This window comes from Bolinopsis microptera, chromosome 2 (assembly GCF_026151205.1).
Source record: "Bolinopsis microptera isolate Bmic1 chromosome 2, MBARI_Bmic_1.0, whole genome shotgun sequence".
Lineage (NCBI taxonomy): Eukaryota > Metazoa > Ctenophora > Tentaculata > Lobata > Bolinopsidae > Bolinopsis > Bolinopsis microptera.
In genome coordinates this window covers 3,141,469-3,165,472 of record NC_087073.1, presented here as the reverse complement: position 1 = coordinate 3,165,472, position 24,004 = coordinate 3,141,469, and the positions used below count along the sequence as shown (strand labels likewise).

Genomic DNA, 24,004 nt, shown 5'->3' with positions numbered 1-24,004 from the left:
TTGTAAATTTTGACCCAACCGAGATATTGAGCTAATTTAAAAAGCATTGAATCCGGTTATTTATTCTCTATCAGAATTTACAACAATCTAAAACATTAGGAAAACTCGTTTTTAGGCTAAATGTCAGCATGGAGCCCCACTGTGCAGTGCCGATGTATCATTTGTTCAAGTTTTAACACTTCCAATAAATAAGTACGCCAACACTGGTCTCTCAATACAACTGCAAATGTTTGGAATGTTCATATTTTGCGACAGCTCTTAAATACTGAACTACTTCACCCAACATTCCCACCCTTATAGTCACGTTTTTTTCCAAGTCCAGCAATTTTATAAACCTTATAAACACGTTTTCTCCAATATAATGCCCGGTAACCTTATAAACACCCGGGATAGTCAACAGTTTACATCCTTCAAACACTCAAATTCCGCGAATATTATATATGTGTGGAGTACAATCCTTTATGACACACTCACGCTCACATTTCTAAACATTACGTCATCCCAAACTAAAATACCTGGAGTCAGACTGTGTTTGCCTCGAATTGGAAATTATGAACAATGAACAATGAGCAATGAGCAATGAAGCGCAATCGACATTAATACTACAATCTGACACAGTAATTGAATTGTATGATCTAAGATTCTAATTCTAATTCATTGTGACATCATCCAACTTGGTGTAACGTCACATCATCTTCATGTAGGTGTGACGTTTCCTAAAATACCTAATTTTTCAGCTGATATCAACTCTGCCCCTCTCCTCTGACGCGGATCCCGCCAAGTTGCTGCAGAACGCCATTGAGGACCTGGCCATGTCTCTCTACGAACTCGTGTTCAGCGCTGTAAATACCCTAATTAATCGGTAAATATTCAACTTGGAATTCCGGGGAACCTACCACTGATATTAGTGTACTGTTCCGGCACTGTTCTGGCACTGTGTAGTTTTCCGGCACTATTTAATGTTCCGGCACTGTGTAGTTTTCCGGCACTATTTAATGTTCCGGCACTGTTTCTTCCCCAGGCTCACAGAGCATCATGTTACTAGTACAAGTTAATTAAACCAGGTATAACTCGTGTACATCTGAATATTACGTACCGAGATAGGATCTAATTTATTATAATTTACATCCTGTCCAGTAACCTCCCCTCCTTCCCAGAGCACTGGCAGGTCCGGGCAGGTCACCCTACTCCCTGGTCCTGACAGACATGCCGGGGTTCCAGAACCCCGCCCGCCCCGCCACCTTGCAGCACCTCCTCATGAACTACGCCTCCGAGAGACTGCAGGCCTTCTTCCAGCATGAGACTTTCAACAAAGTGCTGGATTTGTATGAGCAGGTTGGTTACATTTTTCAAATTATTTTTCTGTACTGGAACTAATTTTACTGGTAAATTCTTGATGAGTTGATGGACGATAGCCCCCAGTGAACTCTGAAGAGTCACTGGCCATGTATTCGTCTAGTTTCCAGCTTAAATACGATCAATTCTGAAGTATCTTAATAAGTGTATGAAAGTCTCCTGAAACGGAATTAAACCTTGGCTTTGGATTACAAAAAAAGTTTCCATGGTTACCAGCTTATCGTGTAACCATGAGCTTCTTTTAAATTAATTAAAAGAAGCAGCGTCCAGTTTCGGTGCTTAGTTCTGGTTATCCGGTGTTGATAATACTGGCGGCTCCTGTTTACTAGCAGAGCCCTTTAAAAAGGGCTTTAATTTTTTTTTGGAAAACGAAATTAGATATATACAGAATAGTATTACAGGTTATATATTATGAAAATCATCATTGCAAAAATAAATCCCAGTCCATGGGACTGAAAAAATTAGTTGACTTTCGATTCGAAAGAGTTAAATTCTAAATCATTGGAACTTTTGCATCAACTCCTTCATCAACTCCTTCAGTAAATTTTTTTTTGGAAAACGAAATTAGATATATACAGAATAGTATTACAGGTTATATATAATGAATATCATCATTGTCAAAAATAAAAACCAGTCCATGGGACTGAAAAAATTAATTAACTTTCGATTCAGTAAATCAAATGTGTGCAGTATTAATATCCTTACTCTAGATTCCTTGTAAATTGTTGATCCGCATCAGGGGAATTTCATTTAATTGTTTAAAAAGAAGAGGCCATAAATTATGACTAAGATTACCAGGACCAGTCTTCTGAACTTTGACTTGCTTCATCTCATTCACACAAAATTATGATGGTTTCTACAAATCAGATAAACTTGGACTTGCTTCATCTCATCCCACAGAATTATGATGGTTTCTACAAATCAGATAAACTTGGACCACAGAATTATGATGGTTTCTACAAATCAGATAAACTTGGACTTGCTTCATCTCATCCCACAGAATTATGATGGTTTCTACAAATCAGATAAACTTGGACTTGCTTCATCTCATCCCACAGAATTATGATGGTTTCTACAAATCAGATAAACTTTGGCTGACACATTTGAAAGCTTTGTCCACGCTCAGCTCTAACCGGCTTACAAAGGCAGACTAATTGATTGAGTGATTATCTAATTATACTGTACACAGTACGCTTTTGTTTAGACGAGATCCAGATTACAGGATTATAGTCGCTCTTTACTCTTTATACGCATCTAATTATGTGCATTATGTGCGTATCTCGGAATTATGCCGAATAATTTACCTAGTCATTCCGATTAAACGCGCACTACCGGACAAATCAATTATCTCAGAGGAAATATTTTGTTTCGAGCCTGTTATTCGGAAGCTCTGACCAGTCGCAATGTGTAACTTGTAACCCGACGAGCTACATTTTTCAAATTCTCTACTTCAATACTTTCAAAGCCTAAAATATGGAAGACTTTTAAAGGCGTGTGACACGGTTTTCCGTACAAAATGAATGAAGTTTGGAGTTTTTGACATATTATGTCGTAGAAATCTTACGGTATGAAGTTATATGTGAGTACGGTATGGACACAAGTAGTTATTACCCGTAGGTACTCTGGCATAGGAAATATTTCAAGTATTTGAATAGAACGAAAATTAAATATTCATCTAACAACCATCTAGTCTGCATTATGTATACATAATATGAATAGTATGCATATGAATATCGACGCTACGTATAAATTATTTTTATCCGGGATTTCAATAAATAAAAAACATGATACGCTCGCACACAGTACTGTATATCAAAATAGATAAGGTCCATATTATACAGCTTTACACACTACAGCTATACAATACACAATGTATAGTGTCCTGTGTATTATGTTTAATTGTAACATAATATTATAACAATTAACAGAGTAACATAATACATCAGTGTAGTGGGGATCTTTTAGACAATAGAACTACAGTACCGCGCACTATTTATTGTTTTAAACAGGTTTGCAGTGACCACAATATACATAACAGCGCTAGGAGGGGTTCTGTGTACCAGCGCTAGGAGCCAAACTATTTACACCTAAAGTAAATCTTACACTTTCTTACTTTGACACAAACGCTTTCCTGTCTTTCCGACAGAGATTGTTCTTGTTATTACATTTATGCACAGCTGAAAATAAACAAATCTTCTGGAAAATGTCTTGTAAAATTTAAATTATCGCCATTCAGAGAAACGTCTGGAAATAACTTTAAGCATTAAGCTTGTAGATTAACTATGAAGCTATTTGGATAAACGAGTAAACTTGTCTTAACTTAAAGGACCCTCCGGTCCCCTTAAAGCCGAATTCAGGCTGGACCCCCGGCCCCCTTAAACTTTAAAGCCGAATTCAGGCTGGACCCCGGCCCCCTTAAACTTTAAAGCCGAATTCAGGCTGGACCCCGGCCCCCGGCCCCCTTAAAGCCGAATTCAGGCTGGACCCCCGCCCTCCTTAAAGCCGAATGATTGTAATATTAATATTTCCATTAGATATCTCTCAAAAACGTTGTGCTGATGTACGGACTGATGATTATTCCTTATATCAGACGATGTCAGCTGCATTTGAATGATTTGATAGAAACATGTTAAAAATGATATGAATGCCCTATATCGGTATCACATGCGAGGAACCTAAAATGCAATATGTCTACTTGTATACCAATGTCCAATATGGCTGACGTCAGCCCGTGCCGACTGCTGCCGTGATTATGTCACCTAATTTCAGTCCTGTATCATGATTGAAGGCTGTTTTACAAGTGTCAACTTGTTTACATTTCACGAGTACTGATAAGGGCGTTCCTTGCATACCGTTATCACCACACTGCTCATGCTGGTCGGGGTAGCTAATATAGACCTATCAACAACACATTATCGGGGAATATTTCCAGTGGTATTCGCGTGTAGTCTTCCCAGGTTATGTGTATGTAATAGTATGTGGAATATGTGTAATAGTATGTGGAATGCTCTCAAATGTCTAATAACTCGTTGTGATTGACGTGATTCCTTTATACAGCTTCAGTTGAGGAGTTATGTGATATGCACGCTTAATGAGGATTAAATGGTGCGGTTCTTTGATACTCCACTATTGCTGTGTTGGAAATGTGTTCGACGCTTGTTATAGCATTCCTTAAATATCTTACACTAAATACCAGATACTGTCTGGCTGAAATTGTAATCTTATTTAAGTTGGGAATATTAAACTCAAGCTTTGGGAACTGCAAAATGTTCTAATCACATTCGAACTGTAACTTTCAGTAAAAGTGTTGTTTGCGTCACATACTTTCATAACAAATTATCAGGGGCCGTTCTATTTTTAACTTTTATAAATATGTTTACAACGCTATGGATGGTGCTATGGTGCATTAACAGAAAGAGACTTTTCGACACACATTGAATAGAAATATTTGAATCTCACAGTATTTTACATGGAATTGATTAAATAATTCATAGATTTAAAATAATTTCCCGCCCACAGGAGGAGATAAAGATGAACTACACTGACCTGCCGGCCTCTCCCAAACCTGTTTTAGACATCCTGGACATGCACTCACAGGGACGCAGCGACGAAGCGACCGACACTAAAGGTCTCTACTGGATACTGGATGAAGAGTCCATGTTTCCGGGGGCTACTGATATTACGTTCTTGGAGCGCGTCCTCATGCACCACTCTGATGCTGGTAGGTGGGATTTGTGGGGTTCTTTGATGTTTTAAAAGTGGCCCAGTATTTTGTGACATGTTATTATATTTAGATCATCACAACCTCCCCGATGATATTTGAGCATTATTTTAAAAGTATTGAATATTGCTATATTGAATATTGATACACCAGGCTACATAATGACATTGTGAATATGTGGCAAATTGATCGGTAAACGGTAAACCTTGCCATTATTTAAGGTAAAACAAATTTAGTCATTAGCATAATACTATAATGAGTTATCTGTGTGAAACTTGTGCTTGCCAGATTTAGGCGAGTAGAAGAGTGCAACATTATTAATACATGTATAAAAAGATACAAGTTAATACAATATGTTCTGGTAACTGAGTACAGCTTCTCACGCTTATATTCACTGTGATGTAGGACGTAACCAGGTGTAGGATAGTGACGTAACCAGGTGTAGCGTATGATAGTGACGTAACCAGGTGTAGGATAGTGACGTAACCAGGTGTAGGATAGTGACGTAACCAGGTGTAGGATAGTGACGTAACCAGGTGTAGGATAGTGACGTAACCAGGTGTAGGATAGTGACGTAACCAGGTGTAGGATAGTGACGTAACCAGGTGTAGGATAGTGACGTAACCAGGTGTAGGATAGTGACGTAACCAGGTGTAGGATAGTGACGTAACCAGGTGTAGGATAGTGACGTAACCAGGTGTAGGATAGTGACGTAACCAGGTGTAGGATAGTGACGTAACCAGGTGTAGGATAGTGACGTAACCAGGTCCTTTATCGTGCTGATCACACTCTGGTTAACACAGCATCTTACAAAGTATTGACATGCATCAGGATTGTATTATAGCGATGAAATAATCGACTAAAATATTTAACTGTAGCACGCAGTGTACTAGTTGTTAACTGTCTTACTACGGATCAGATTGTTGGGCTTTGTGACTCAGGACTACTGTAACTGACGTCCTAAATTGTGACCATCACTGACTCAATATAAGTGACCTGTGGGGTTGTGCCAAGTAGGCATGTTTTTCTGTCGGCACAGTATTTTCTGTAGAAACATGTTTCTTGGACGACTGAGAGAGAATCAATACATGTGTGTTATTAGCTATGTGTCTTGACCATGTGAATACGTATAATATTATAGTATGTACAGTCATATGTTTGACATCTAGACTCAGGTAGTTGGTTTGGGAAAGTTAAAATATTATCAGTAATATCTCTCTTGTCAGTGTGGGATACAAAGTATGCACTGCTAGTGTAGTGCAACGTTAAAGTACGGTCTTCTGAATATTACATTTACCGGTCAATCCCTTCTTGTAGTGACGCACGAACTAGGCTTACTCCTCACTAAGAAGTAGACTTTTAAAAGATATTTCCTTGTGTTTCAGGAGGCCGTGGCTACAGACTCCTGCACCAGTCAGGTCCCAGCAAGTTCGTCCTGTCTCACTGCAACCACCTGATAAACGTTGAGTACGACTGTACTGGCTGGTTGCAGCAAGCTAGGGATACATCTGCGGCCAGATTTGCTAAAACTATCGTGCAGGAATCCACCAGGTATGGAGCTGTTAGACACTGCAGTTTACTGTTCGTGGTTTTAAAAAGGGTGTGAAGTATGCGAGTTTTTTAACGACTGCTGTGTTTGCGAGACTCACGTCTCAATTAGACCTCTTATCAGTTCAATACATTTTTGTAGAAACTGGAAAATTCTCGAATCTCGGAGATTCTACTGCATTGTTGCTGTTGACACTAGGGTATCATTCCTTAATGCTGTTGATTGCCGCATTTCTGACTTTTGCGGAGCTGCCTGTGAGAAGTCATCGGTCATATTCTACTCGGTTACTTTTTGGAAGGCGCAAAGTCTGCTTACTGATTCAATAGTGTAGCTTGCAGTAGTGCTTTAGTATGCGCGTCGCGCGCGCGTGTGGCACCTTAGCTTCAATTCTTTTGATAAATTAAACATCGCGTCGCCACATGACAATTTCTCTCATCATCATCAATAGAATTGAATGGCGACAACTATTATAAATCTTAGTTTTGAATAACAAGTTACCAGTAAACTTATTACATTTCACTTAATTCTGGTGCGGAGTTTACAAGGTGATGGGTGACACGTCCAATTCCCCTCCATAACTTTAAATTTATTAATTTTGTATTCCACGTAATTAAATCTAATTTCCTGCGTTCTTTTTTCAGACAGCCAGTTATACAACTGTTCCAAGGGAAAGGAGCTAGCACTATCACCAAAGGAAGCCCTACTCCCAAAGCATTAGCTGACGGCACGTCAACCTTCATGCGACAAGCTAACTCTAGGAAGGGCCACAGTCTTCTGTCCTCTAATAGTATCAAACCCCAGAACAGATGTCTCAACTACAAATTCCAGTTGGTAAGTATAAAGTATGACCCTGAATTTCCTGACCTAGTGCTAATGAAGTACGAAATTCCGTGGACAGTAGTAATTGTTTTACTAATAAACACATGGCGGGTCCGAACTACTTTTCAGTGTAACACGTTTTACTCAGGACTATGTGTTCGACACACTGAAACGTACAAACCCTCACTTTATACACTGTGTAACCCCGCGGTCCTCTCACCGGCAAAACGAAGCAGTGATGGAGATTGTGCACGTGCGATCCCAGCTAAGGAGCACAGGAATCTTACAATTCATCCGACTTTATAGAGAAGGTAAGATGTTCTAGTCAAACTGTGTCGAGACATTTATATATTGTTCGCACTAGTTAAACCAGTGACGTTCAGCATTCCAACGGTGAAATGTGATTACCTACTTAAGGTTCAGTTGCCGAGTTGTCACCTTCACAACTTGTTTTTCTCGTTCTAACTTATTGTTAAACAGGATATCCGGACTGTCTGAGTTTCGCAGATTTTCGGCGGCAATTTGAAGTGCTCAGGTTAACGCCGTTTGAAGGCGCTGACGCTGACGGCGGAGATTCTGTCTTCGACGAGCGAGAGGTCAGTTTAATTGCAAATTTTTGCATTCACACACTAGTGACGCGATGGTCGATATTATAATTGTATGATTACGATATGTTTCCTTGACTGACTGACGATTACATGAAGATAAATGAGTGTGCGTACACCTCAGGTTTACAATATGAAACGGTACACAGTTCATGACAATATAGTGACAGACCTAAAGAAAGTGAGTATGTAACACTAGTAGTTACACTAGCACATCAGTATTTAGTACACTGACCATGTACATTGTACAATCGACAGACTAAAGACAATTCAACTCTCACATATTTTGTCTTTTGATATCTGTCTCAGTTGGTAATGTTTTAAATTTGTTGTTGTTGTTTCAGGCTGTTATTACAATCTTGGAGGATTGTGAACTAGACGACTCGAGATACCGAACAGGCATTAGCAAGGTAAGTTTCAGTCATTCAACTCATACCAGCTTACGTTATTTTTTGCCATTCCACTCGGGTTCAGATATTTTAGGAGGGAGGGGGTTTTCGAAATTGGCCGAAATGCTGACGCAAATGTTATTTCCACACAATAGCTATGTGTAAACTTGCTGAGAGGTTGGAGGGGGGTCTTAAATATGTAATTATCTCCTTATTCGTTATTTTTGAACGGTCCCTTTATTTATTCCACCCTGCAAAATACAGACAAAAACCATTTTTCTAGTACATTTTCGAATTAGACGAATTATGGGTTAATGAAAATGCAAGTGTTTAGCCAATTCAATTTTAAAGCTAAAGACCTGGTGGTTATACTTTATGCAGTACGTGGGTCAGGTGGATGGCAGGCCCTATTTTATGACGTCATACCACAATGCAGCTGGTTCAGACGATCTTCACTGCATAAATATTTAAAAACTGCACTCTATGATAATGACTGTGCTCATGATAATAAACTTACTAACGATATTTACATTTGACTACTACAAGTATTATGTAATAAAGAACACGTTAATAAAGATGATCTAACCTCCCACCAGTAGATCTCTAAGTATCTCTAATTGTTTCCACCACAAGATGATGATCTGACCCACCCACTAACCCAGTAACCCTCTCTCTCCAGGTCTTCTTCAAGCCGGGAGTGCTGGCAGACTTGCAGCTGGAGAAGGAACAGAAGCTCAACAACTTCGTTATAGCTCTCCAGAGTGTGTGTAGAGGAGCTATAGCTCGGAAGAGAGTAGACGGTCTCATGGTTAGTGGGTTTTACAATTAGTTCACATACTTTTCAGCTTATGTCAAGTTGTTTACTTTCCCCATTACAATTAGTTCACATACTTTTCAGCTTATGTCAAGTTGTTTACGTTCCCCATTACGTACATCTTGTTAACCCCTTACATCCTGAATTCCCCATTCAACTTATTATATATATTCAAAGCATTTTAGGTATCCTCTTGTCGGCTATCCTCGTAGCAATTTCCCTCCCGAAAATGTAAAAAATTACCCGATTTCAAGCCATCATTTGTCCCCAATAATGTGATTATTTCAAGTTTATCAAAATGGCGCTTCTGACGTACAATTTAAATGAACCCTTACTCGCCATTCTAGATAGCCATTTTTAGCTTGCTCTAGATGGTTATGCCTGTCGATGGAACGAAATGTTTGCTGGTTATACCTTATAGAACCTACCAATGCTATGAAACGATCATGTTGTAGTCTTTCACAGATGGTCCCAGACGCATCTTTTATCTCCCTGGCACGTACTATTTCTTTATCCTCTCGTTGCCATCCCTCCTCGTTATTCCGCCCTCCCATTTGTAATGTGGTTATTTTGTATCAGTTATTTGACCACAAAAGCGGTTTAATTGTCAATTAAATCCCTTGATTTGATATAGACTAGTAGTTAAACAAATTGGTTAAAATGAATTGGCGTCGTAATTGAATCCTCTGCCACGTTTGGAACTTGTGATGCGTTAAAACATTCTAAATATACGGGAGTGTAGGACATTAAATCAATTTTCCAGAGGTTCCATTAATGACCGAAACTATTGAATTACATTTTTTAACTCTGTATGTGTGAGCGGGGATGATGCAGGTGTTACCCGCTGCTTACTTGATCCACATTCAATCTTCTGGTGCATTAATTAACTTTCCAGTTCCACTTTGATCTTGATGTGCTATTTGACTGAAACACAGTTGCACTCAGATGGCACCTGCACGTTCACTACCGCACTTGTTCTCATTCTGGCAGCTTGCCTCTTATTGTTTTCCTGTATTTATCAGAACCAATTATGAAGCAATGTAATTAAAAGTGCTTTGTGCATTACCAATTACCACAAATGCTATTGAAATAGCACTTGCACAATAGAACATGTCAATTAGTAACGATGAGTTTATATCACTAGTTATAGTAAACATGTCCCGCCCAGAACCCGTCATAACAATAGTCTATTGAGTTTACATGTGCCTAGCTTTACTAGCCCAACTGATCCAGTATCAACTCAATTCATTTCATATTATATGTGTACACTTTCTATATATTTGCCTTTCCAGGGGCATTGAAATTGTGAGCAGCTGTTGTGGGCATCTCTTGAAGTGGGTCCCAGTCGGGTCATGAGCCGTCTTGAAACTGTTGTCTTTTGTCGTTTGTCTTTAGTCGTTTGTCGTTTGTCTGAAACCCTTATTTCTCTTGCTCTGTTGTGAGCTATACACAAAGTTTACTGGTCTTTTGATTATTCGTATTGGAATATAGATATGAAGAAGAGGCTGCAGGCTAAAAGGGGAGGACCATCCTCTGCCAATAAGTCTAGCATACCAACTCGCAGGAAAACTCCCTTCGTTACCCAGACTGAATCTGCGGACATTGTGAGTCAGTGGTTATGGTGGAGGCTATGATACTGATAGTATTGATACAGTGTTGTCACTATTTCATTGGTCACTTATATCTTCATTTCACTGGTTCGAACTTGTTGAAAGCGTTATTCCACATTTCCACTGTTTTCATGTCTATAACACCATCTACCCCACAATAACTCTGATAATAACACCCCTATTTCAGATGAAACACAGTGCAGTATCGGTCATACAGAGGAATGCCCTGATCCACGCTGAGCTCCAATCCTGGGGTTGGTGGAAGCTGTTTACTCGGGTCAAGCCTCTCATCAAGGTGCACTCAGCTAAAGATATCGAGCGTAAAGAGGTAGGTTTACAAAACGTCTAGCTCCACCTTTTCTTTTGCTATTACCAGAAGATCCAACATGTTTAAACCCTGTCTGCGTCCTGATGGGTCTGACAAGGCCCCACGACAGTGAGATGTGTCATTTTAAAACCCTACCCCTCACCACACATGTACTGTGTGTAAGCATCAAGCAGCGTATAATCCCGTAAAAAGTCATTCGATTAATTTATTGTGAAGAGCATTTACTGGGATCTGTGGCTGTTGCCCTTGGTCACGACCCTTTTAATACTTACAGCGATTAATTATACCTCTTCCACCGTCACTTTATACATTTCATGTCTTTTTGTTCGTTTGAGAGTTGAGGCAGTGTATTTTAGTCATAGGACCATGTGTTACACTGTTACCTGAGCTTTTATTATTTTTATTTATTGAGTCGAAATTATTTATGCATTTTGACAGTTGCCGGCTACAGATATTCTTAATTCAGTAGAAAATAACTTTAGTGGCAGCCTTTACTGACATTCAATATCACTAACTCTGTTCTAGAAAATAGTTAAGTTAAAATTTTCACGCCAAGCAATGTTTTAATAGTGGTTTAGCTTTAAAGAATTTCTATAAATAACACTGATTACTGTTCATTGTTCACTGAGCCTGCGTCTCTTCCACAGCAAGAGTTAGTTGTGTTACGAACCAAGGTATCTAAGTTGGAGGAGGAGACTAACTCTCTGACGGAACAGAACGCTCAACTCACCGCTAAAACAGAAGATTTGGAGGTCCACCTTCAGGAGGAGCGGGAAAACAGCGCCCAGGTTGGTTTTTATATTTTCTCGAAACTTCTGTGCGATTTACTGTGCACTTTCTCGTTTTCTCGGACCTTCCTTTTTGTTTGTAGTGTTTGTCGCGTTGTATGTTTAATTGTGTAGCTCACTTTTTCCTTGCTTTGTACTTTGTAGTTGAAAACACGGAAAACTTAAACAAAACTACAAAATTTGTTGACGAAACACAGACCGATTACAGTCTATCACCTGCTTCAACTTGTGAACGTCAAGTTCGAGTACTTATTATTAGAGTACTTAATTATATATAGATTACCTAATGCCGTGTCAACATGTAGATTAGTGTCTTTTAACATTAGTATAGTTAACATACTAGTTAATACTAGTTAACATCCAGTCCGACAAATGTTCTACACATTTTCTATTCTTATTCCGGCGCTATACTATACTAATTGGGAGGAGATTAGATTTAATAGGCGATTGGGGTAGGGCCGCTGACGTTCAATTTTTGTTGAAAAGTTCAATAAGTATTAGGAAATATGTAGTACGTATTAAGTATAGTAGTAGTAAATTATGAGGTCACCGGCAGTCCTAACTGGTAGCGTTTTATTTGAATCATCTCTTTTATTGTTTATGTCACGTTAGTAACTTAGTAAACAATGCAATACCGCACTACATATAATATGAACTTTTAGTTTTATTTACTAGTTTGTTTCCCTGAATTACAGTTAATGTTATTATTGTGGATCAGTCAACATTTGGTGGTTGTTCATACTTAAGATTTGCTATGTTGTTACAGATGTTGAATTTTGTTTTAAACGGCAGATTGCTAAGTGATGATAACAATAGGTCGTTAACACATGGTTAATCACGTTTATCTGTTTTTCTGTGTGTAAATCCCCGTTTATATCTGTAAACTTGTTGTGTGGATATGTTGAAACCGCTCACATTAGCAGTCAAACACAACAAACAGACTTACGATCAGAGTATTGTGAAATGGCGCCTATAATAGAGCTTGCTTCATTGTTGCAATCTAAACAAGCATTGAGGAGAGGTTGTAGTTTGACGTACGAGTAATCGCCAACTTCACCTGACAACACTGTATTTACTCCGCCAATTATCATTGTACTGATCATTGTTATGATTATTGTTAGTGAATCTGTCTGGTTGTTAATATTTAAGTAATGTATTGTGTCTCTCAGGCGGCTAATATGTACCAGACCGAGTTGGTGGACAGGAGAACTCATGAGAACAGCCTCGCTGAATTCAAAGTTCGTAGCAAATAAATGTTATTAATAAATCCGTTTGTTATCTTGGAAATACAGTTTCAAGCGGATGACTAAACTTTATTTTTAAGGTCATGCAGTTGAACGACTTTACTAAGCATGCATCTATCGGACTAACACGTATCTACTTCTATCAGGAGAAGTACGAGACGTTACTACGAGATAACGAGAAGTTGAGACTCGAGATAGAGGAGACGAAGACGACCCATATCCGGAGTAACGAGTCCCTGGCTCCGAGTTCCGGACTCGGGTCGGAGGATGACGAGCAGGAGAACACTGCTCGTGAGTTTATTAGAAAATATTATTGTTGCTACACTGGACATAATATAAGATATTAAAATACACAATATGAATGAAATTGTACAAAAATGGAAATTTATAAAATGTTATAAAAATATCAAATTCATTCTCGTGCTCTATCTGCAGATTATTGTCTTCGCTTACCGTGATATTTATCCCAGAGTTCTGGAAGCAGAAGTACATACAAGCCACAGCAGATCTGGAATCTGCTAAGAAGAGTTTTGAAACTGAAGCTTTGTTCGCGGGGGATGCTGTCAAGCAATCTGTCAAACAGCTGGAGCGAAAACTGCAGGTACGTTTTAGGAAGATGCACTTTGGTGATATTATTACTTGTGATTTTTGAATTTTCTTTATATCATTTGATATTCCTGATGAAGTTTAAACATATCTGTTGGTAAGGATATTATCAAATTAACAAGGAGGTTAGCAACTTAACATGTAGGTTAGTAAATTTTGAAACTGCAATAAACCTGACATTAAACCTTCTAACAGAATATATGACATTACTTACCTTGAACAATTAATGACATTTTGTATGCTCATTATGTTGTGAAGGTATCACACATGTACGATACAGAACTAGTTTAAGAATATCCTTTATCTACACGTCTGTGAAGATATAGGATATAAGATATGACAGGATATAGCTGCTGACAGTGGAACAGTTAGTTAATAATTACATACATGCATCCACGTACAACAACATACATCTGTACATGCATTGTACAGCAACACCTGCCTTAGGGCTTAGTGAACTAACGAATGAAACAGCACATATTTAGTATGAATCCTTTTAGTCAACCTTGTGCGCTTTTCAAATTGAAGTGAGTTATAATTGTTGAACAGAATTAAGTAAAACTCAAGTAAAACTCAAGTAAAAGAGTTCTTACCTGGATCCTCTTGGTCGAGACACTTGGGTCTTGAGTACTGGTGAGAGAATACGATCCCTTTCTCACATGTTATCACTCTACTACCCATCAGCAAGTACTGAGGATCACAGGCTAGTGTGATAGCAGTTCCGTAAGGGATAGGAAATGTTGCTTCAGTCGAGAGGTGGTTCTCTGTCATCATCCCGGTGCAGTGATCTAAATAGTTCAAGTTTGTGAAAACAGCAGAGTGACAAAAGTGTGACAACATGCATCAATATACATAATCGACTGACTGGAGTCTGGACAGTATTTGTTGTAGTAAACGATAATTTAACTGCTGAGCTTTCTTTGTACTTATGTTACTACAGTGAAAATGAAAAGTTGTACATTCAAAGATCATCAAACCTATAGCGCAACTTGGGAGATCACCGATAGTATACGAAAGGTCCCTGATACAAGTTATAGCATTGTCTCCAGTGAGAGTGTGTCCCGGTCTACAGTTCACTTCCACCACAGTTCCTACTATGACGGGGAAGGAGGTGGTGGTTGTCATGTCTGATAGCGAGACTGGCAGATCTGTGCACGTTTCTGTGGGAGATAGTGAGTAATACTGATTTAATACTGACAACTTTCTATCCTCTGTCAGTGAAAGTGTTCAGAACGATATAGTTTTCAACTCACCTAGAGTGCAGGTAGGAGCCTGGTCAGAGAACCAGGAGGTGTCCTTGTTACAGGTTATAAGACTGCTCCCTAACAGACTGTATCCTGAGATACAGCCCACTTCCACACTTGTTCCATGCTCCACGGGTAGTGAGGCATCTGTCTGCAGCAGGTTGAATATATCAGCTGGTAGTGCGCTACACTCGTCTGAAAATATACAAAATTGTGCTATTATATATATTTATTATATATAATATATATTCATCTGGCTTGCTGTGACCAACTTTGTGAAATTGATGAATCCTGCTTTGGGTTGACCGGCTGTAATAACTAATAAAAATGCATAGTTATGCAGGTTTTGAATAGTATAATTAAAGACACTAAAGAGTTGTATTAACCTAAAACCTACCAACAGTACAAGCCGGCAGCTCCCTTGGTGATGTGTATTCAGCTTCATGCACGCAGGTTATCACTCTGTCTCCTGATGTCAGGGTGAACCCCTCAACACACTTCACCAGCACTTCACCTCCCGTATTCACCGGGAGTACCGTGTCTGTTGTCAGATGTTCTCCTATCGGCAACGTCGTGCACGTTCCTATGAATTAAGGATTTTATTTTCTTTAAACATTAAATTGGGCTATTGAAATGTTCTAAAATTGTGTCTTGTCATAGCTTCTACAACCTTTTTTTCCGTGTGCTAAAGGAATGGGCGCTGAAAACGCACTAGAAATAAAAATGTTAGGACCTGAGCAAGGGGAGGGATTGCACTCTATTGTCTCTGTACCATTACCAACACACTGTACACCGTTATTCTGAGGAGCAGGGTTGTTGCAGAGTCGGGTTCTGGACCGGATACCTCCCCCACATCCAGCTGAACATTCCGTCCAGTCTGTGTAGTCACCCCAACCTCCATCTACTGAGGATCCAGTAGTTGCCAATCAAGAGCTGTTTCATTGTCAGATAAATAAGGGAAATCAAACTAAAAGAGGAAGGAGCGAGACAATTATATATTGTATTGAACAGCAGTTATAAACATCAATCTTAAGCCCCTAAAAACTAGTTTAAGCTACTTAACTCACGCATATTATACCTGATTCTTGGGTGCAAGTACTGGTCCCGAAGTAGTCCAGCAGGTAGGTGTTGCATAACAGTTGGGTGGACTGTCCGTTACATATAACATCCACTTTACTCCCATGCGTTACTGGCAGTTGTGTAGTTGTTTCCATGTTGTCCAGCGGCAACTTCGAACAAACTGTGGAATGAGACAATTTGAATTGGGTTATGTTCAATGATTTATCTTTTAAACGTTGGATGATCATATTTGGGTGATGTGTTGTTAGAAATATAAGTTTACCTTTAGGTTTGGGTCTGTAGAACTCCGAAGCATTGTCATTTTCCTCGCTATTTTTAGAAACAAACTTGAATACAGTCATGTCCGAGCCCCATTTCTCAGTGCACTTTGCCCAGCCTGATGACACAATATTGTAGTTCACTATTAAAACTCCATTGCAGTGCAGAACCACACAACAGTCAGTCCTGGCAAATGTCCAAACATGCACCTCCGCCGCTGGCATTTCAAACAGTTCGCCGTCCTGGCAGTAGTTCAGGTAGAATTCAGGAGGGTCGGAAAAGATTATTTTGATTCCTACTCCGACATTATCAAAATTTACAGGATGCAAAGGTTTGAAGTGGACCCACAACCAGTCTCCACTCCCTGCCTCTGAGGATGTGATTATTTGGATAGGCGTTGTCTCCAGGTCCCATTCAATGATAGTGTTCCGCTTCCCCGAAGTCACCCAACCTGAGAATAGTAGTAACAGTATTATATATATGGTAACAAGAAAGACGGTAATTCATTATATAGATGAGACTAATTTGTCTTTGGCTGTTCAATTATTTGATTGTTTTGGAGGAGTGCGACTTGTGCTTCCCCCCCCCCCCCCCACCGACATGTGCCTTCCCCCCGGCCCCCCGACTTGTGCCCCCCCCCGGCCCCCAGACTTGTCCCCCCCCCCCGACTTGTGCCTTTATTTCAATCAAAGTCTGGTCTAAAAACACTCCCGATCTTACCTTGGACACAAGCTGGTGCAGCTACATACTGGTAATCACCGAGGAGATAAGTATTACATGTCACCACTTCACTGCCAATATTGGTGCCCTCTTGACAGGACACAGTCACTACGGTACCGTGCAGCACCGGAAACTGGGCGTTTGTGGATACCCCTCGCCAGGTCTCCGGCAGTGCGCCGCAGGCTGGGGTAGAATATGGTGAAAGTCTAAGTATATTTTGGATCGGAATAGGACAAAATAGCACATGCGTAACAAAAGATTTTAAACCTTCATTTGGGTGATTTTACTTCAATAAAAGTACCTGTTGGCATCGCTCTAAAGGCATCAGAGGCATCATCAAATCTCGTAGGCATAACTAGGAACTTGAAATTTGTGATATCGTTTCCATCGTTCCAGATATACTGATCGTCGCAATCTCCATTCCTCGAATAATCAAAGACTAGAACCTCTTGCCCATTTTGCAATATCATCATGAGGTGTTCCGTCGTATTTCGAACTATCGTCCAGATCACCGGTTGTTCTTTTGGGAGAGGTACCTTTCTTCGCACTACACAATCTGTCACCGTCACAAAGACGTTATTGAGGAACTGTATTTCCATCTTCCTTTGGTCATCATGAAACTGTAGAAGCAACGTTTCCCCGCTTCCAAGCTGAGAATCTGTTTGTATCTGTAGTGGGGTGGTATCCAGATTGTGAGATATATCTGTATTCCTCTCCACCATCAGCCACTCTTCAGCATATAGTGGTATTAGGAGGTAGAGCACTACCATGGTTACAGTGTTTGTTACCATGGTTACTGCTAGTAGACATACATCCTGATAGTGGGACTGTTACAAACTGATTTGCAATCGTAGACTGGGAAATAATTACAGACCATGATAAGAGAAGTATTGTAACTGTTACTAGAAATCACGGTTGGGTTTTAGTTGTCACAAGAAAGCAACGTATTTTACGAGATCATTTCAAATGAATCAAGACACAATTAATGGCCAATAGATTTCCCTCGGAAAACAGAAAATAATATAGGCATAGCCGAGATAATATAGCCGAGATAATATAGCCGATTAAAATATGATGCCCACTGAACACAACGTTATCACCACAAACCAGATCTTATTTTATTCAATAATCTTTGCACGTGCACGTTATATCATGATACCTTGCACGTCCCAAGTATTTCCTTAAATCTTCCTCACAGAAATATCCTAATTATCAGAGAGATCAAAATAAATCTGAAGCTGCACTCGTAAAACTCAACTCTTAATGAAGCTTAGAATAATGATGTCAGGCGGGCTCACGGCAATACTTCTGTTAGGCTAATGATATTGTTAAAACTTGTCGGGATGTAAATAGCTCGCACTGATCGTAGCCGAGCTGCTTGGATTATATGTTGTTAGCCTAGGGTCCTAACGACTAGACGGGGGGGGGGGGGGGGGTAATGACTACCAATGGAGACTTTTGGGGACTAATGGGGACTAAAAATCGTTGGGACTAGAGGTCAACTCGTTGACGTAATTCACCATTTGTCCCCATAAGTCCCCAGAATTTTTGACAGTTATTTATGGTTTTCAAGTTAGTTTAATAACGATACGATCGAGATGTTTTGTCCAAGATAAGAGTAGGATAAATCTAAATGGGGACTAATGGAGACTTTTCGGGACTAATGGGGACTAAAAATCATCTTTAGACTGTGAATAATCTCCATAGATGCGGAGCCTAATGTCATTGACTATAGGAGAATGACATTAGGGTCGCGTTTTCTACTGGAATATTCTCTATATCCGGGAAATGATCAGATGAAATTTCCATGGTTCACTATCAGGAGGCTTACTAATATGAGATCATCCTATGAAAGTTATGAAATACAGTATGTCTTCTGAATTATTCAATATCTAAAATTGGTTGTATTACAGGAAGTTGAGGATGAGAAAGAACATCAAGAAACGTTGGCTAACAACTACAAGCGGGCACAACAGAAGCAAGCTGAGGAGATAGCTGACTTGAAGGTCAACCTAGAGCACATACAGTCCAGAAACAGCGAGCTCGAGCGAAAACAGAAACGATTTGATCAGGTGACCTAATGTTTTAAACCTCATGAAAATAGTAAACAATATTAAGAAATTTAATTTCGGCAGAAATATCTCAGAGTTTAAAATGCAGGAGAGGGTGAACCGAGTTACCACTGATCCATTGATATACAATAACAATATGTTCTAGTTCAAATTGAAAGAGAATATCTCAAGCTAACTGTTATACTGTCTAGGAAGTAGCTAAAGTGAACCACACTCTGAAGAACGAAGTAAGCAGTAAGGAGAAGCTGGGCAAGGAGAAAGAAGCCCTGCAAACCGAGCTCATCTCCCTCAAGGATAGGCTACGAGAGTCCAATGCTTCAGCAGAGGAGACAAAGAGAAAACTGACAAACGCTGAGTCTCAATTAGTTGACCTGACAGCTCAGGGGCTCGATACTACTGATGTGAGGGCATTTTATATATATACTGTCTTTCTTATTGTCGTATTATCTTTATTTATCCGAGAATATGGGCAGTAATAATATATTTAATTTTAATATGTCTAAAGTTCGTGCGTTTCTGATTTACTTGAAGGAACGAACTAATGAACGGCTAGTTCTGACAACAATGCTCCACAACAGGTCGCCCAGCTGAAGAAAGCTAAACGAGACTCAGAGCAGAAAGTGGACGAGTTGGAAGAGGAATTAGAGGAGGTCACATGCCAAGTCTCCTCTCTTCAATCAGCTAAAACAAAGGTCAGCTCTGGGAGGAGGAGATAACCTGTTTTATTGTGTGTTTTAACAAGTTTTAAGATTGGGAAGTGCGCGTTTTAGAGAAAACAGGACTATAAGTAAACTTATAATTCCACAGTGGGAGATGGAAGCTGGCTCACTGAGAGCTCAGCTGACTCACGATAACGACGCTAAGGAGGAGGAGATCTCCACCTTGAGAGACACCCTAAACAAGAGGATCAACTCTCTTCAAGACCAGCTGGAGGAAGAGTACACCACCAGCAAAACCGCTCTCAAGGTAACTACCATTAATTTTAACTGTATTTCTCTTTTATTTTACTGTGTACTTAGTGCATTTTGAAGATTTGATTTTACTGTGTACTTTGAAGATTTGATTTTCACGGGTTTAACATATTAAGATCATTCGACAGCGTAAAAACAAGGTTTTATTTTTCAGCAAAAGAGGGAGTTAGAGAGACGGTTAGCTGATGTCCAGGACTCAAGTGTCGGGGAAGAAGAAATAAGAAGAGTTAAGAAGCAGCTGGCTAAGGTTAAAGCGCTATACAGAGAGTCTCAGAGCCAGTTAGAATCTAGACAGTCATCTTCCGTCAACAAATCACAACTCAACAACCTCAAAGCACAGGTTTACTTTACTCCCGTCTTTAAAGTTCTGTAAAATTTAGAATTTCGATCTTCTTATTCATGTTTTTTTAGTTTTTGAACCCAATCTTCACAAGTAAGACTTTTTAAGATACTATATCAGTGTACAGAAGGTATATATATATATAGGTAGTATATATATATATAGGTAGTATACCAATGTTTCCATTACAGGTTGAGGATTTACAAGATGCACTGAGTGCCGCTCAACGTGCCAAACGCTCAGCTGACAGTGAATTGTCAGAAGTGACTGACCAGCTTCAATCTGTTGGAATTGCTAAGATGGACGCTGAAAACAGAATATCAACCCTGCAGAAACAGGTCTGTGAAGTCATTTGTAACATCCTGTATAAAAGTAAGCGTTTGGAGTGGGGATAGTGAATATGAATGAGATAAAGTCATTTTTGAAACATTCCGATATTAGGTGTCAGAAGCGCAGAGCCGAGTAGAAGAAATGGAGGAAGAAATAGAAGAAGCAGAAAAGAAGAACCGACTGCACATGTCTGAGTTGAGCGCGGTGAAGCTTGAGTTGGCTGGCAGCCAAACAAAGTGTGACAAAAACAGACTGAGAGTGGGAGAGCTGGAGCGACAGATCACAGACCTGCAAGCTTCTTTAGATAGGTACAGATTGTTAGTTCGAGTAATAGTATCTCTGTGCTCAGCTTCATTTGCATTTGTAAGCTTTAATTTCCCCTGTTTTACATGACCTGATGAACCCACATCATTCGGATGTGAAGTCCCGTTTGATACTATGTGTTTACCCTTGAAGTGTAACTTAAGAATATTTTCAGGGTTCAACGCGATACAGCTGATAAAGACAAGGTGGTATCCCTGGAAAACAAGATCCGGGAACTGGGACTCGAGGTGGAAATGGAACAGTCCCAGAAAACTAGATCCGAGAGAACAATCAAGAAACTCAAGGATTCTCTTGCTGATGTAAGATCGATTTAACCATTTCGGACAACACAATACATACAATATAGACTACTTTTTGGTCTAGAGGTATACAAACTATATTAAGATTTATCTAAGATTTCGTGACCCAAGATTTACTGTAATTGTTAACAGATGCGTGACCCTAACTTATAGGCTGTGGCTATGATATGGTAACATCTACTTAATGACAGGCAATGGACGAAGTGGAAACCAAGAAGAGTAACGAAATCTCGATCCAGAATGAGCTGAGGCGACTCCAGCGCCAGCTACGGGAAGCCAGCGATGCTGCTAACGACACAGAGACTAAAGATGGTAGGGATTTATTCTTATTCAGGCGAATCGTTGAGATTTTACCATGACAATATTGTTCGCTGCCGGAAAACTCATTTGTCGAGGTGTCCTTTGTTTTGATAAGTACCAGACTAGAAGTTATTCGAAGGGCTGGCAGGGCCGTCAATTCTATTTATAGCTTTATAGCGGTGCCGTTATCAGCTGTATTTTATCTGGAACCACGACCTACGACCTACGTATATTTTAATTTTATATCTTCTGACAAAAACAAAGTAACAATCTGTAACTTCCTCAGTCGAGTGGAACAGAAAGAAGAGAGAGTACGACGAGCAAATAGAAGAACTAACTTACGAGAGAGACAAGTTCCAGAATCAGGTGATTTACCCTGCTCTTTTCTGATGAGCCTGCTTTTGACATCTTGCTGTAAAACTTTTCACAGAATCACTTATATATAATAAGCAAGTAACCACCATAGTAGCCACCATAGTAACCACCATAGTAACCACCATAGTAACCACCATAGTAACCACCATAGTAACCACCAGAGTAACCACCATAGTAACCACCACGATGCGCAGGTTAAGGGTCTGAAGGATCGTCTGACGGTGGCGGAGAGCCGCGCAAAGGACACGTCGTCCTACGCCGTGTCGGACGACGACCTTCTCAGTGACGACATTGACGATAACTTCCTCGACGATGACGATGACGATTATCTCTTAGATGACGAGGATATCGAGTTAGATGTTCGAGGTAAGAAATTCCATTCTGAAGTCTTCCAAAGTGAGATGAAAGAAGTACTTTTCTTAAATCTTTCTTTCTCTCAACCTACTACTTCAGTACAAGGCATCTTCACAATAAATCTAGAATATAACGTGATGGAGGCATTTTCAAAATCTCGGTCAGATCCGATTTATGTAATCTGCTTGAGTAACCTTAGTAACCTTGGTGACCTTGGTGACCTTGGTAACTGTAATGAGTTTCTAAATTATACAAACTGCAGCACAGTCCTGAGTTCATATTTCCCAACAAAAGGAGGTAAAAGAGTGATCATAGATTTAAGTGTTGAAATAAAATCACTGTAACAATTCGCTGTTTTGATTTGTTAAAACTTCAAGGTGATCACTTGAGATCAATCAGAACGTTATCACTGCATATAATTGATCCGGGTGTTAAGTGACTTAGATAGTAGCCCGCAAGCAGAAAATTATAGTTTTGCATTCATTTTTTAAAATTCACCATTTGCTCTATTCTTGAGAACTATGAGAGAATATGTTAAAATTGCTGGTGTCAATGATTGTTTATTGTTTACAACAAAAGGTGTAGCACACATTTGTGAGGCATAAATTTGGTTATTTCATTTAATTCAATTTTTCACCTTTCCATCAGATACGGGTAGACGGGGCAGAAAGGCGCTGGACACGAGACCGTCGCGCGACAGTCTCTTCTCCCACTCCCCTCTCCGGAATGCTAGCTCCCGTGTGTCCTCCTCTCCTCTCCGCAACACCAGCTCTCGGGACTCCTCTCCTCGACAAGTTCGAAACGGGGGAACACCACCATCATCTGAACGAGGCGGCGGCAGGGAAGGTAAACGCAAGAAGGACAGGAGAAGGAGCCGGGACGGACGGACACAGGGATCAATAACAGCAGCAGATATCGCCGCCGCTAGGAAAATAGCGAATGAGGAAGATGATAGATAACAGGGAAAACGTTTAGACGGAACGACGGCCCGCCATGTAATCTACCTGAATCATCTGAAGAGAGGATGAAATTAGCCTTAGTAACACTCGATCTGGTAACGAAATATTCTGATCAGGACTGCAAGGATCGAAATTAATTGAACTGTATGGAAAAACTGATTTAAGAATTTGCTGAAATTTGATTAACATTTATCTGGCACGCAGTGCGCAAAGAACAGCTGAAGCTCTATATAGAAAATTTTTTATTGTTGTGATGTTTTTGAACTTTTTTAATTGTAATAAGCAAAGTTATATATTTTATAGGTTAGCTTCAACATCGCGAAGTTTATCATAATCTGTCAAAAATGTAGGAGTTAAATAATCTAGTGCGGTCCTAATTCAGTCGATGCCAAAATGTAATGATTCAACGCTAATTATAAACAGAGCCCAACATTATCGATTGATTTTTTGCTTTGCTTCAAGTATGGGAATAACAAATAAGAGCTGTACAATTATTTAGATTCAGATGTTTTCAGAAAGCTTTATACTGTTGAGATTTTTAATGAGTTT

General features: G+C 39.7%; 1 protein-coding gene across 3 annotated transcripts in view; it reads left to right on the top strand.

Moving 5' to 3' along the window:
• Nucleotides 1-23,703, top strand: part of LOC134811616 (unconventional myosin-XVIIIa-like) — a 39,854-nt gene extending 16,151 nt beyond the window's left edge. For 2 of the 3 annotated variants that reach the window (XM_063818593.1, XM_063818592.1), the window contains exons 12-37: nt 738-862; nt 1,158-1,335; nt 4,876-5,077; nt 6,463-6,628; nt 7,268-7,457; nt 7,594-7,756; nt 7,926-8,041; nt 8,395-8,460; nt 9,119-9,247; nt 11,051-11,191; nt 11,839-11,979; nt 13,149-13,217; nt 13,370-13,514; nt 13,694-13,824; nt 19,045-19,203; nt 19,395-19,604; nt 19,782-19,895; nt 20,011-20,169; nt 20,329-20,514; nt 20,706-20,852; nt 20,956-21,152; nt 21,323-21,467; nt 21,659-21,779; nt 22,054-22,133; nt 22,337-22,508; nt 23,145-23,703. In XM_063818593.1, coding sequence (XP_063674663.1) covers nt 738-862; nt 1,158-1,335; nt 4,876-5,077; nt 6,463-6,628; nt 7,268-7,457; nt 7,594-7,756; nt 7,926-8,041; nt 8,395-8,460; nt 9,119-9,247; nt 11,051-11,191; nt 11,839-11,979; nt 13,149-13,217; nt 13,370-13,514; nt 13,694-13,824; nt 19,045-19,203; nt 19,395-19,604; nt 19,782-19,895; nt 20,011-20,169; nt 20,329-20,514; nt 20,706-20,852; nt 20,956-21,152; nt 21,323-21,467; nt 21,659-21,779; nt 22,054-22,133; nt 22,337-22,508; nt 23,145-23,455 — 3,963 coding nt within the window. In that variant the 3' untranslated portion in view covers nt 23,456-23,703. Of the gene's footprint in view, nt 1-737; nt 863-1,157; nt 1,336-4,875; nt 5,078-6,462; nt 6,629-7,267; nt 7,458-7,593; nt 7,757-7,925; nt 8,042-8,394; nt 8,461-9,118; nt 9,248-11,050; nt 11,192-11,838; nt 11,980-13,148; nt 13,218-13,369; nt 13,515-13,693; nt 13,825-19,044; nt 19,204-19,394; nt 19,605-19,781; nt 19,896-20,010; nt 20,170-20,328; nt 20,515-20,705; nt 20,853-20,955; nt 21,153-21,322; nt 21,468-21,658; nt 21,780-22,053; nt 22,134-22,336; nt 22,509-22,758; nt 22,794-23,144 lie in introns of all 3 variants that reach the window. The other variant, XM_063818594.1, reaches the window with a different exon arrangement.
• Nucleotides 23,704-24,004: the final 301 nt, after the last annotated feature.